General features: G+C 42.1%; 1 protein-coding gene across 1 annotated transcript in view; it reads left to right on the top strand.

The window, feature by feature from the left end:
• The window catches only part of KIFAP3 (kinesin associated protein 3), a 73,503-nt gene that overhangs the window by 47,272 nt on the left and 13,797 nt on the right, over positions 1 to 12,434 (top strand). The window contains exons 18-19 of the mRNA XM_054980700.1: positions 30 to 219; positions 2,293 to 2,392. Of these exons, the coding sequence (XP_054836675.1) occupies positions 30 to 219; positions 2,293 to 2,392 (290 nt within the window). The remainder of the gene's footprint in view (positions 1 to 29; positions 220 to 2,292; positions 2,393 to 12,434) is intronic.

The following is a 12,434-nucleotide window of genomic DNA, read 5'->3' as shown; positions in this document are numbered from 1 at the left end:
TGTTAAAGTCTCTCTCCGTTTCCTAACAGGAGTATGATGAGGAATGGGCTAAGAAAATCCAAAGTGCAAAGTTTCGATGGCACAACTCGCATTGGCTAGAAATGGTAGAGAGTCGGCAAATGGATGAGAATGAGCAGTATTTGTACGGGGATGACAGTGTTGAGCCCTATATCCACGAAGGAGACATTTTGGAGCGACCAGATCTCTACTACAATGCAGGTAAGGTTGATAGAAGCAGCGACCTACTTTCCTCTACTCCTTTCCTACATCCACTGCAAGGGGATGTTAAGAGAAATTGCCTGGTTCATCTCACTTGCAAGAAGGAAGAGAGAGCTCCACCTGCAGACTCCACCAAGCAGTCCTAACTTGGGGAAATTGACAAAAAGAGTTTGTGACTACATTGTTTAAATCAGAAGCCTGTTAGCAATTGTATTGCTAAGGGGCAATGGTTCTTTTCCCCTCCTAGTGATCATACAAATGGTGAAGGAAAATAGATTTTATTCGGTCATGTAAGTACTGAAGAAAATCACATCTACAGAAGAATCAATGCAAGAAAATAATATGCTTACATTCCTGGAAAATGACAATGGACAGCCCCCAAAACAACTGAACAGCACTGTACTGTGACTCCAGTCTGAACTGAGGTGCAATGGACTATCATGCGTACCAGTTGCTGTTTGACCTTGTGTATTTGTCAAATGTACACTAGACAAGTGCTTCTGTGAAACAGGGCCCATTTTCTAAATCCACCCTAAAAATAGCCTCAACATAAGGAAAGAACATTCCTTGTACTGCTGCTTAAGGAGGTGCTGGGTTTAACCTTCAGATGTAGGCCACACAGATAGGTGTAGGCCACACAGATAGCTCAGGAATAATCTTGGAGCAAGGTGTCCTAGTTCCAAAGCAAGCATCAAAGCCCAAACACAAAAGATTCTTTAATTTCCAGGCTTGGAAATGGGGGAGGTAGCTTAGGTGTGGGAGGGTCAGAAATCTGGGAATAATTCAAAACGTAAAAAGAGTGGAGGGTGCCAGGTGGAAGATGGAAGGTATTCAGAGGCAAAGCAATGAGATGGAGCTTGGTCAGGAATTTAGATTTGGGATAGTTTGGGCAACTAGTCCATGGTGGGAACTGAAATGGAGAGTTACCCCAGTACAGGCAAAGATCTTATAGTTAGGTATTGGAAATGTGAATAGTGACTGATTCTGGCACATGATTAATTCTTGAGGGTTATTGATTAATCGTCTGAATGCTGAACATTGAGTGAGGGCAGGGCTTTTTCTAGGTGCCCTCCACCAAGATGCTTAGTCGCTACATTGACCCTTGACAGTCATCTAGCTGTCCTGAAAGGTTCGGGGCCAGGGTACTTGAAGGACTGCTTCCTGTCCAGCTTACCAGTTAAGATCTTTCTGTCAGGCCCTGCTCTCAATACCCGTGTGGATGAGGTGGGTGGCAACCAGAGACAGGGCGGCACCACACACCTGAAATACCTTGATGCTCAGTCGGCACCTGCAATACTTTCTTTTTGGTGCCAGATACATGTTCCTGCTTACCCAAACTTTTATTTCAGGGATTGATCTTTTAACACCATTTTCAAGTGTGCCTTTAGCCAGGAAAATTTTAGTCATTGATTAATGTTTCATGATCTGCCCAGGTTCTTGATGCTGGGTTTTAATGAACAAATTTCCTTGTTTTATATTTTTGTGATGTTTTGTAACCTCCCTCAGGAAGGTTCCCCTGGAGATATGGCACAAAAATCTTCTAAATTAGTCAGCAGTATCCTTCAGACACATGTAACTTGCCCAGTTTGTGAAATGGAACTGTGGTCAGCTTAGATTCTCACAGAACTGGCTTTTCTTACACGGTTCATTCATTTACAGTCCTGACCATTCAGTTTGTAGAACGTCTGCTCAAGTGCATATTTTCACAGTTACAGTTGTGGAAGCAACTTAAATTTCTTTCTGTTATCTTATCTATTGGGGCTAGGGTGTGGGGCTCGAAGCAGAAGATGGGAGGTACTACTGTGGCACTGGCTACTTTTTCAGTGGTACTGTGTCCTAGCCTGTGCCAGCTTACTTTCACTCCTGCAGGATGGTTAGGAAAAGGGAGAGGTTTTCACTTTTTTTCTTGACTAGTGGTGGATCCAAACATCCTGAAAGGAGATTTCTTTCAGCTTAAGTGGCTTATTGTCCAACACGAGAGCCTCTTAAGTAGGAGGATCATTCCTTAGATTGGAGGCTTTGCTTGTGTCTGTTATAGTATTCAGCCTCTACCCTTTCCCCCTTGTTTAATAGATGGGCTGATGGCACATGATGGAGCAGCCAGTCCGGACTTCTTCAGTGATTACCACCTTCAGAACGGAGACCTTGTCGGCCAGCATCCTTTCCCTAGCAGGTACATTGCTTTTGGGGGAAAAGCCTCCCCTGCTTAAGATTACACACGATCACTTCCGTAGCCACTTGTATAAATTTCCAGCGTAAGGTTAAGTCACGCTCTTTTTTTTAAAAGTATAGTCTGGGAACAAAATTGCAAGATGAAAACTTAAACATTTTATCATGCTTCAACATTCAGATGGTTGCTTTATTTAAAATAAACACTGTCATATACCAGCAGTTCTGCTCTCTTCTCAGAAGTAATAGGGATAGAACAGGAGAAAGAAACTAAATCACATAATTTTTTCAATATTTTTACAGTTCAAGCATCAATTTTGGAAACTTTGGCCAAGGGGTTTTGATTCATTAGTTGTTTCTACTAGGAGTGTGTGCTTCAGGTTTCCGATTTGGGTTTTTAACCCAAATCGGTCCCATTTCGTGTAGATTCGGGGTTCCCAAACTGGCCCCAGCATTGCTGAGCTGATTAGGGAATCCCAAAGTGAAGCTTTCCAGAGCATTTCGGAACACTTCGGGAAGCTTTGTGTAGAGCAGCAGCAGTAGCACTCCCCTTGCCATTTGCAAACAACAAGGAAAGTGCTGCTGCTCCCTGCCCTCTTTTTCATCTGGTGGGAGGGAGGAAGAGGGAGTTCCCTCTTCTCCCCTCCCATTGGATGAAAAAACCAGCCTGAATGTTTTAAAAGCTCAAATCAGCTCTTTTCAGGGCTGCTTTGAGCTTTCAAAACTCCACGCAGGCTTTTTCATCCAGTGGGAGGGAGGAAGAGGGAACTCCCTCTTCCCTACTCCGATCAGATGAAAAGGCCTGCCAGAAGTGCTGCTTTGATCTTCAGGTAAACCCGAAGCAGGAAATCTGAATCTTTTTCGGGTGCACACCCCTGGTTTCTATTATTGTTAAGCTCCTGCTTTCCAGTCGCCCAGGCATCCAATAGCCATACGGGTCAGGAGGCTGCAGTGGGTAGGAGGAAGGGATGAAATATGCCTTTTCTGACTTCTATTGGTGTATCTTCACTGATGGAAAAGGGAAGTGAGAGGGAATTCATCTTGTCCCCCCCCCCACCACCACCATGCACTCACACAGAGCGCAGCCTCCTGATCCACATGGCTGTTAGTCCGTGTGGGTCCCACACAAATTTCTGAGGTCGGAAAGGTTACTGAGGGGAGGGGAACATGGAAAATATCCACAATCCTTGCATCCATGGATTGCTGGATCCAACCCATAACATGTGGGAAGAGAAGAAGTACCAATATAATATGTTCCCAGAATACTTCCCGTGCCCCTGTAGTGATGTATTACAGGACTTGAAAGGATTTAGTTAGAAGCAGAAGAACTAAATTCCTTATCCAAGAATATTTGCTTGATTAACTTGGGTGTAGCTGTATGCAAAGCACCTTCTGGAATCTGAAGTCTCTCTCACACTACCACAATTCAATTAAGCACATGGCCCATCCAGGCGATAGGTTTCAGCTGCGCAGTAATCCATCCATCTTGATCAACTAGGTCTCCCTTCGCTGCATATTCTTATGAAAGATTATGATGGCTGTGATCTGGCTCATTCTTTTTTTGTGAGCTTGTCCCTTTGCCAGTAGAAGCTCTTCTCTTTCCAGCTGTAGAAGGACAGCATGTCCTTGGGCTAAAGTTACTGTTACTTTGCTGTGCTTTGAAGCACAAACTTCTGTTAAAAAGATAAAGGCATCTTGAAAAGTAATTTTTCAGTTATCGCTGGCTCAAAGGTAAGAGGCGGAACAAAATTGTATTTTTATTCTGATCCAAAAGCCTCTGTTGGTTCTTAGCCAAAATGGTGGCGGGCTGGGAGGGTGGGGGGTGCTGTTTAGAGAAATCTTCCAGTGTCTGTGAAATTGCCCCTTCCCACATTTGCGTGACTTTTAAGGACATGTGAGAACGAGACGGGATGATTTCAGAGGAGGTGATCCCTGCAGGGCAATGAAGTCCTTCCCCTTTTTCCCAGCACCTGTTTGCCAAGATGGGACTAGAGATCAAGCGGTATAATATTTAGCAGAAACCGTGATCTTTTCCCCCCTGCAAGGGAGACTCTTCTTTCAGCAGGGGCGTCACTCATTCCATCCCAAAGGATAGATTTCACACCCCAAATTTGACTCCATAAAAAAAGCAACCTGGCATTTGTGCACTTAGCTAATACTTTTCTATACCTTTTTTTTTGTCTTTGAGGAATGTTGAGTAAAAATTATTTCCAACTTGTAAATTTTTAAAAAATTAAGATTCTTTCTGGATTTACCTTAAACATGTCTGCACTTTCCATTTTTTAAGGGATTGAGTGTCAAATGTGACTACAGCATTCCTTGTCCATAGTTCCCTATTATACCACTTACAGTGGTTTTCCAGTCATCCTCACTAGGGACAAAGCAAGTTTGCATTGGGAGCCATCCATCCACCAGAAGGATGCTGTCAGCACAAAGGTCCTTCTCAGCCACATATTTCCAATTTGGGGGTGGTTGTTCCTTGCCCTAAATGTACAGCACGTAACCATGGAGAAAAGAGACTTGGGCGCTCGCTGATGATTTTTGCTTCTTTGAAAACCTTTTACTTCATTTACGAGAATGCTCCCCGGGTGTACAAATGGTCCTACTCTAAAAACACTGTTACACAGCCTAAGCTTAAAACAAGTTGGGCTGGCACACAAACATTTAAATAGGACCTGCCAATAGAGTAGGCAGTAGAGTAGAGTAAGACCTGCCAAAAGTTGTGTAGCCACAGATTTGTGATACTGCAATTGCAATACAGCAGTGTTGCTGATGCAGTAGTTCCATTGTAGGCAAATACATATATAGAAATGGGATATTGGACTGAGACACTTCCACAAACCCTAGGCATGATTTATCCACATCCCTCTTTCTGGGAATACTTTTTTGACATCGTCATCCATGGGGCTGCCCATAAGGTAATAATGAGCCTGCCTAATTGGAAACATACATTGCTGCAGATATTCTGCTCCAGGTACCGAACAAGGGGAAGAGAACAGATTGCTTGACAGAGCAGTGAATCCCAGTTTTCAGACATGTGGCATTACAGTTTTGAACTCCTTGGCGCCAGGAGCTGGGGTTTCCTGATGCTTGCAGTTAATGTAAAATGCATTAGTGCTCTGAGGTATGAGAAACGGAATTGCTAGTCCCCTGAGCTCTCAGGTTTAGCTCTCCCACCTCCCCAAATCTGTCGGAAGGTAAAATCATACTTGATAGGAAAGCTAATTAAAAATAATCACAGATAGTCAGGGTTATTTTATATATTATACAGTGTACATGTAATCCATTCCATAACATAATTCTAGGGCATTTTTATGTTTAGCTTTAAAATCTAATAAGAACCGTATGTTACTCTAAAGGCTTCAGGATTTCTGTTTTAGAAACTACTTCCATGTTTTACAGAACAGTTGTTTCTATAACTTAATCAGTAGACCTCTCCCCCCCTCTTGTTTCTTTGTTGTGCTGTGGATAATAATGCATTTTAATTTCTGTCACTGCTTTCTTTTGAATTAATGGCAGAGTTATTCAGGGCTTATTCTGGAGCCTTTCAGAGGGAGTTGGAGGGCTTGCAGGAATTTTGGATAGGTTCCTGCCAGAGTTTCTGAGAATTGGCATTGAGGAGGGGGTGAAAAGCCTGCTATTCTGATTTTCTTTCTGAAAAAGTTGAGTTTTCCAAACTTCAGGGCAGGAGAGTATGGACCCTTCTTATTTTGAAAGTGGGAATTGTCTTGATTGCTGTAACAGTTTGTGAGGACGTCTTCTCTAGTGCTGAACTTGCAGGTTTGGTTAGGTTTTTAGGGTGAAAAGGTGTAATCTTATTTGTTGTCCTAGAGCACTCTGAATGTGCAAAGTGATTAAAAATCTTTGTCATCGTAACTAGCAAAATGAAATATGGAATAACATGGAAAGTTGTTTGCAATTTGTTTCAAGAACCTTCTTGGACAGAACCATATCATATGATTCTGATAGGGAATTTTCTTCTAGCCATACAAGGACTAGAAACTTTGGGGATTCATTTTGTTGCATGTATAGTCAAACTTCTTTGTGGTTTCATGGAACCTAACATTGCAAGACATGTTGAGTGTATTTCTGTTTAAACCAGTAAGCGCGCATATATATATATATATATAGCGAGAGAGAGAGAGAGAGAGAGAGAGAGAGAGAGAGAGAGAGAGAGAGAGAGAGAATAACTCGCTATAATTCTGTTTTATTTTTAATTCCCATTTACCCCTTCCTCTAAGGAGCTGAGGAGCTCCATACAACAATCCTGTGAGGTAGGTTAGGCTGAGAAATAGTGTCTGGGCTAAGATCACTTAGTGCACTTTTGGCAGAGTGGAGATTTGAATTCAGAGTGCAATGTCCTGGCTGCTACACAAGCCATTTCGATCTCCATTAGTGCCAATACAGCAGTGTTGTCATGCGAGATGAATAAGAGGACTTTATCACACTGGGAACTCAGCATCCAAATTCGCCCATGATATGGATAAAGTGTGAAGAAAGGCAAGGCATAGAGTGAGTAGAGAGCTCGCAAACACGGCCAAGCAAAGACTTTGCAAAGGCCTCTCTGAAGTTCCGGTTTGGGCAGCCATGTACATGGACCCTGCTTCCTCTTCATGATGTAGCATACTGCAAGTCCAAATTGCTTCGTAAGGACAAGGTGCAGACATCTCTGTTGATATCTAGAACTGCCAAATTCTTAGTTCACTCTAGCGCTTTGGCTGATCAAGAACGCTATAGCCGTTCCACCAGGAAATTGTTCTTTTTGTCCAGGAACTATTGGCATTGTTCATCCTCTGGATTTGGGGGTGTTTGCTCTGTTGTTCTGCGTCAGTTATGGCAGCAGATTTTCAATTCTTCTGTTTATGGTGACTGTTGTTTTGAGTTCACCAGGGTCCACAAAACCAGAAAACTGGCTGTTGAGTTTTCAATCAAGACTTGCTTGGTTGCATGTTGCCCTTCGCAGGAGACTCAGTTTCTAGAAGAGTCCATTGTTTAAATGAGAGAGAGTTAGAGAGAGAGAGAGAGAGAGAGAGAGAGAGAGAGAGAGAGAGAGATCTATGTATCTTGACCACTCCTATTTTAAACATCACATACAAAAGAGGAACCATTGCTGGGTGAATGTTTGTTCTGACCTAACAAGTTTGGGCTCAAGATAACTATGCTTTTAAAATATTTGGCTGCTTGGGGCCAAGCTACACTTAAAACTGGGAGTTCTGTCTGGAGCAGTCAAGGATTTTTTAAGAAACAGGAGCACAGGTCAACAGAGAGTGAGCTGTAATGTAAATAGCAGTTCTATGGAACCGTTTTAGGCTAGGAAAATTACAAATGAGGAAAGGGTTACATCCCCTCACCTGTACTGGTGTCTGAATCAGGTTCCTGCATACCTGTTATGAAAAAAGAAAAACCGTACGTGTTTAGTGTACCATGATGACCCTCATTTGGTGGAATCTCTGCAGCTTTAATTGTTTTTGATTATCATTTGTTCAAAAACAGTTGTATGAAAGTCCCGAAGCTGCTGAATCAGATTAGGTTAATGTGCTAAATGTTGCCTTTGAAGATTGCCTGAAAACTTCAACTCCATCCAAAATGCAGCTGTAAGGGATTTTTAACCAGAGCGCACCGCAGGGATTGTACAACACCTGTTGGACCCAATTACATTGGCTGTCCATTTGTTCCTGGACCCAGTTAAAAGTGCTGGTTAAAGTGAATGATTTAGTACCAGAGTACATGCAGGGACTCCCCACCCACTCGTGTCTGCCCATCCTTTGAGATTAGCTTCTTCTCCCATGCCTGCGTTAGCTGAAATTGGGCATGCAGAGTGGGACCTTTCAGTCATTGCTCCCAGATTCTGGAATTCCCTATCCCAGGAGGTACATCTGGCTACCTCACTGCTAGCCATTTGAAAGGGTATCAAAACATTTCTCTTTTGGAAGGCTTTAACGTTTCTTTCCCATGGTTTACTAATTCATTAATTTTTTATTGTTGATTTTGTTGTCTTGCTGCTTAAACAATTACACTTTTAGGGATCAGACTGTAGTTTTTTTATGTGCAGTATTTCTTTTAGTTGCATTATTTTGTTTGTTTGTTTTTATTTAAAACATTTGTATGCCGCCTTTCCACCAACCCAGCATCCTCAAGGCAGCAAACATTTCAAATATTAAAACAGTATTTAAAATACAATACATCTAAAATATTTAAACCAAAACATATAAACACAGGGAAGGCTAACAGGAGGTAGTGACAGAACACCAAAAAAAACAAAAAGTCTTCACCTGCTGTTGGAAAACAATGATAGAGGGAGGGAGACAGATCTCCCTGGGGAGGGAGTTGTAAAGTTTCAGTGCCACTGCTGAGAAGGCCCTTCCTCAGATTACCACCCATCTAGCCTAGGGTTGCCAGCTCCAAGTTGGGAAATTCCTGGAGATTTAGGGGGGGGGGGGGGTGACACCTGGAGATGGCAGGGTTTGGGGAGGGAAAGGACCTGAGCATGATATAATTCCATAGAATCCATCCTCCAAAGCAGCCATTTTCTCCAGGGGAACAGATCTCTGTGGCCTGGAGATCAGTTGTAATTCCAGGAGATCTCCAGCCACTACCTGGAGGCTGGCAACCCTAATCTAGCCTCAGATTGACATCCATCTTCACTGCTATTTGTACCTTGTTTTATGAACTGTTATGTGTCATTTGGGATGTTACTTATAACCACTCACATTTATTTGTTGTGCTTCTTAGATCAGCTATGCACTACAAACATGTCGACAACAGATTAAAAAGTAATACGCAAAACACTTATTGTTATCATTAATGATGGTGAAATTGTTGAACTACTAGATCATAGAATCATAGAGTTGGAAGGGGTCTTACAGACCGTCTAATCCAACCCCCTGCCCAATGCAGGAACAGCCTGAAGCATCCAACTGCTTCCTTGTTGAACATGCCAAGGCACAAAATTCTGCCACCCTTAAGGGAATGATCAACAATGATCATTTCATGGCAATGATCAACAAGAAGAGGAGAGAGATAAAAATTATCAAATCTGCCCAGATACTTGGACAGGATCAAGATAATATATATTTGCCAAATGTCCTTTTAAAATGAACAGTGCAAAGGGTCATGTTTGACTGTTTCAGCTGTGCCTGATTGAAGGGGGCATATACACTGGGAGTATGTGAATATCTCCCTTCAAGAAGAGCCGAGGGTAACACATTAAAGTGAGCCAAGGCTGTACGGTATTTAGGGAATGGTAGCGTTACTAATACTGTAAATAAATAGTCATGAATGTATTTTTTTCCCAAATTCTGCTTCAGAAAAAAGGGGCAGTGTTCAGATGAGGGATCACCGTAGAACAACTCGAACTTTCATATAGGTAGCCCAATTGTGTAAAGCTATTTTAATGATATGAAAACTAAATTATATTTTGTTGATGTTTATAAAACCTAAAGCAGTTACTTTGTGCTGGTCAGTTAACACCCGCACTGGGCGGAATGCGGCAAGGCAGAAGCAGGTTTTTGGGAAATAAGGCTGAATACTGTTTGGCCATTCCCTCCTGCCCTTTACTGTGCCTTTTTAAAATGAGCGCTGAAAATTCAGAAAAGGGGCCTGAAATATAACTGAAGAGGTTCCGCCACCTATGACTCCTGACCCAGCCACTGAGCTGTAACCAGGGCTTTTTTTCTGGGAAAAGAAGTGGTGGAACTCAGTAGGTTGTTCTCCGAGAAAATGGTCACATGGCTGGTGGCCGCGCCCCCTGATCTCCAGACAGAGGGGAGTTGAAGTGGCGTGGAGGGCAATCTCAACTCCCCTCTGTCTAGAGATCAGGGGGCGGGGCCACCAGCCATGTGACCATTTTCTAGAGGTTCCAGAACTCCATTCCCCTGCGTTCCTCCTGAAAAAAATCCCTGGCTGTAACAAAAGAGTGGGAATTGTAGTGCATTGTGTGAAATCTTCCAAGGTTGGGCTGGCACATCTTTACAAGTCAGTTGGCCTTGCCAAAGTCTGTGTACAGTTTCCATCCAAATGAATGGAGGGTTGCTTAGTAAGCTTTGCTTATTGGCATCTGTCAAGCATCTTGACAGTCCCAGGTTATTTCAATCAGTAAGACCTGTGGATTGTCGTCTGCAACCATATTTTTGAACAGGATGTATTATAATCTGATGCCATTGTGTATTTTGCTGCTAATTTACCTCTGGAATTGGGCTGCGTTGGTTTTTTTCACAGGCAACACTTTTCGTTCCACCTGCAGCCTGACCAGCATTAATCAATAAGTTTTAATACCTATTAAAACTATGTCTTTAATATGAGTACAGTAATTTCAGGTTCCACAGAATGTCCTGGGAGCCCCCCTCCCTCCATTTTTGAAATTTACTATTAATTAATTCCCACATTCTCACTGCTGCTTGTACTTCCTCCAGATGTGTTGCTAGGAATAGACCAACTCCTGGGTTACAAGCCATCTGGGCCATGTAAACTGATTTGTGCCTATATTAAACAATAATTGAACAGAATGCGGAAGAGTTATTAAAGAAAATGTACATTGGCTGTAAATTCAAAAATAAAATATTAAAATGTAGTAAATGGGAATGGAATGTGCAAATGAAGACCTGCTTATTTTAATGAGTTTAGCTGCAACCTTCTCAATTTCAAGCTAAAGGAAAGAATTCTGTTTTCTTTTTTTTTTATATAATAAAACTCCCCCCTATAAAACTGCTTACAGAAGTATGTGAGACAGAAACAAGGAAATATAATGTTCTGAACTTGACTGGTCCAAACCACTTGAGCTGCTGTGACAGCTCATAAAACGGAGCCCAGTTTTTAGGTGGACTCTGTTTTAGTTTGCCAAAGTGAATTTTCTTGCAGGAAGTAGCCTGAAGGTTTATTTTAGTTTCCAGACTCCTGCTTTGATCTCCTCATTCTGTCACTTCTCGGGTTACATAGCCCTTTTTCACTGCAGTAAATCTGCAACAGTTAAATGGAATAAAATTTCCTCCTCCGCCCTGATCGCAGGCTGTTAAATGCCAAGCCACAGCCAGCAAGAACGTTTGCAGAGCTCCGTTGCACAACAACACAAAAGCGGCTCAATTGGTTTAATCTTCTTGTCTTTTGTAATTTGTTTTATTGTGCTTTCCATTTTTAAGTGACCCTGTTTATTTCTAGACTCATGTTTGCAAGGCCAGACTCAGAAAGAAAAAATAAAGATTTAAAATGCTAATAAATTGAAGAGGGGGGCTGTATGTGGCTATGAATAGGCATGCTTGCATAATTCCAAATTAAAAAGACCAAGAGTGGTCCTACCAGACACAGAAGTTAATGGGCTGTTTCTTGAAGGTTATATTTCTGGCCCGTTTAACAAGTCAGATAATTAGATTTTAGTTTTTGCCAGGCAGAATTTTATTGGCTTACAAAGCACTTTGCTTTCAAAAGTTGTAACTTAACACATCTTTATAGTAGGGCTTCAAACCGTTCCCTTTATATTTTAAACTTATTGTCAGCGCTCATGCAGAATTGCACACTTATTTTTTCTGGTTGCCATAGGGGATAATTATGCAGCCATGTGCCACTTTACCTTTTGGATAGCCTGTGCCACCATCACTCATAGAGTGAAGATTGATTCACACAAGTGGAGACTTGATGGCATGTTATTCCTCTACCGTATGGTGAAGGTGTAGGCGCTGGGACCCAGTTGGACATGTAATGAAGCGGCAATAGAATGCACAATTAACGCACATTAATCCTTACCACAAGAGGCAGCAAAATATACCACCAGTGATCCAGTGACATTACCATTTCATATCTTCAAGAGCTAGATGCCTGCTTTTTGAAATAGAAAATTAAAAAGCAAGCTGTGTCTCAACGTTTCCTAGGATGTCCCAGATTCTGCCTTAATGGCCATATTACACGTACAGTAGCGTGACTTGGAGCAATACAAGTTCTTAGTTCATAAACTGGGAAAACTAACTTAGTGACTCCATCCTGAAACTGTTTAGTAATAAATGGCATTGATTGTGCTTCCGTTGTGTAGCAGAGTGAATACCAATAATCCTGTGGCA

The sequence above is a fragment of the Eublepharis macularius genome, chromosome 5 (assembly GCF_028583425.1).
Source record: "Eublepharis macularius isolate TG4126 chromosome 5, MPM_Emac_v1.0, whole genome shotgun sequence".
Lineage (NCBI taxonomy): Eukaryota > Metazoa > Chordata > Lepidosauria > Squamata > Eublepharidae > Eublepharis > Eublepharis macularius.
Note: the sequence above shows the minus strand (reverse complement) of the source record. Positions and strands in the feature narration are given on the sequence as shown.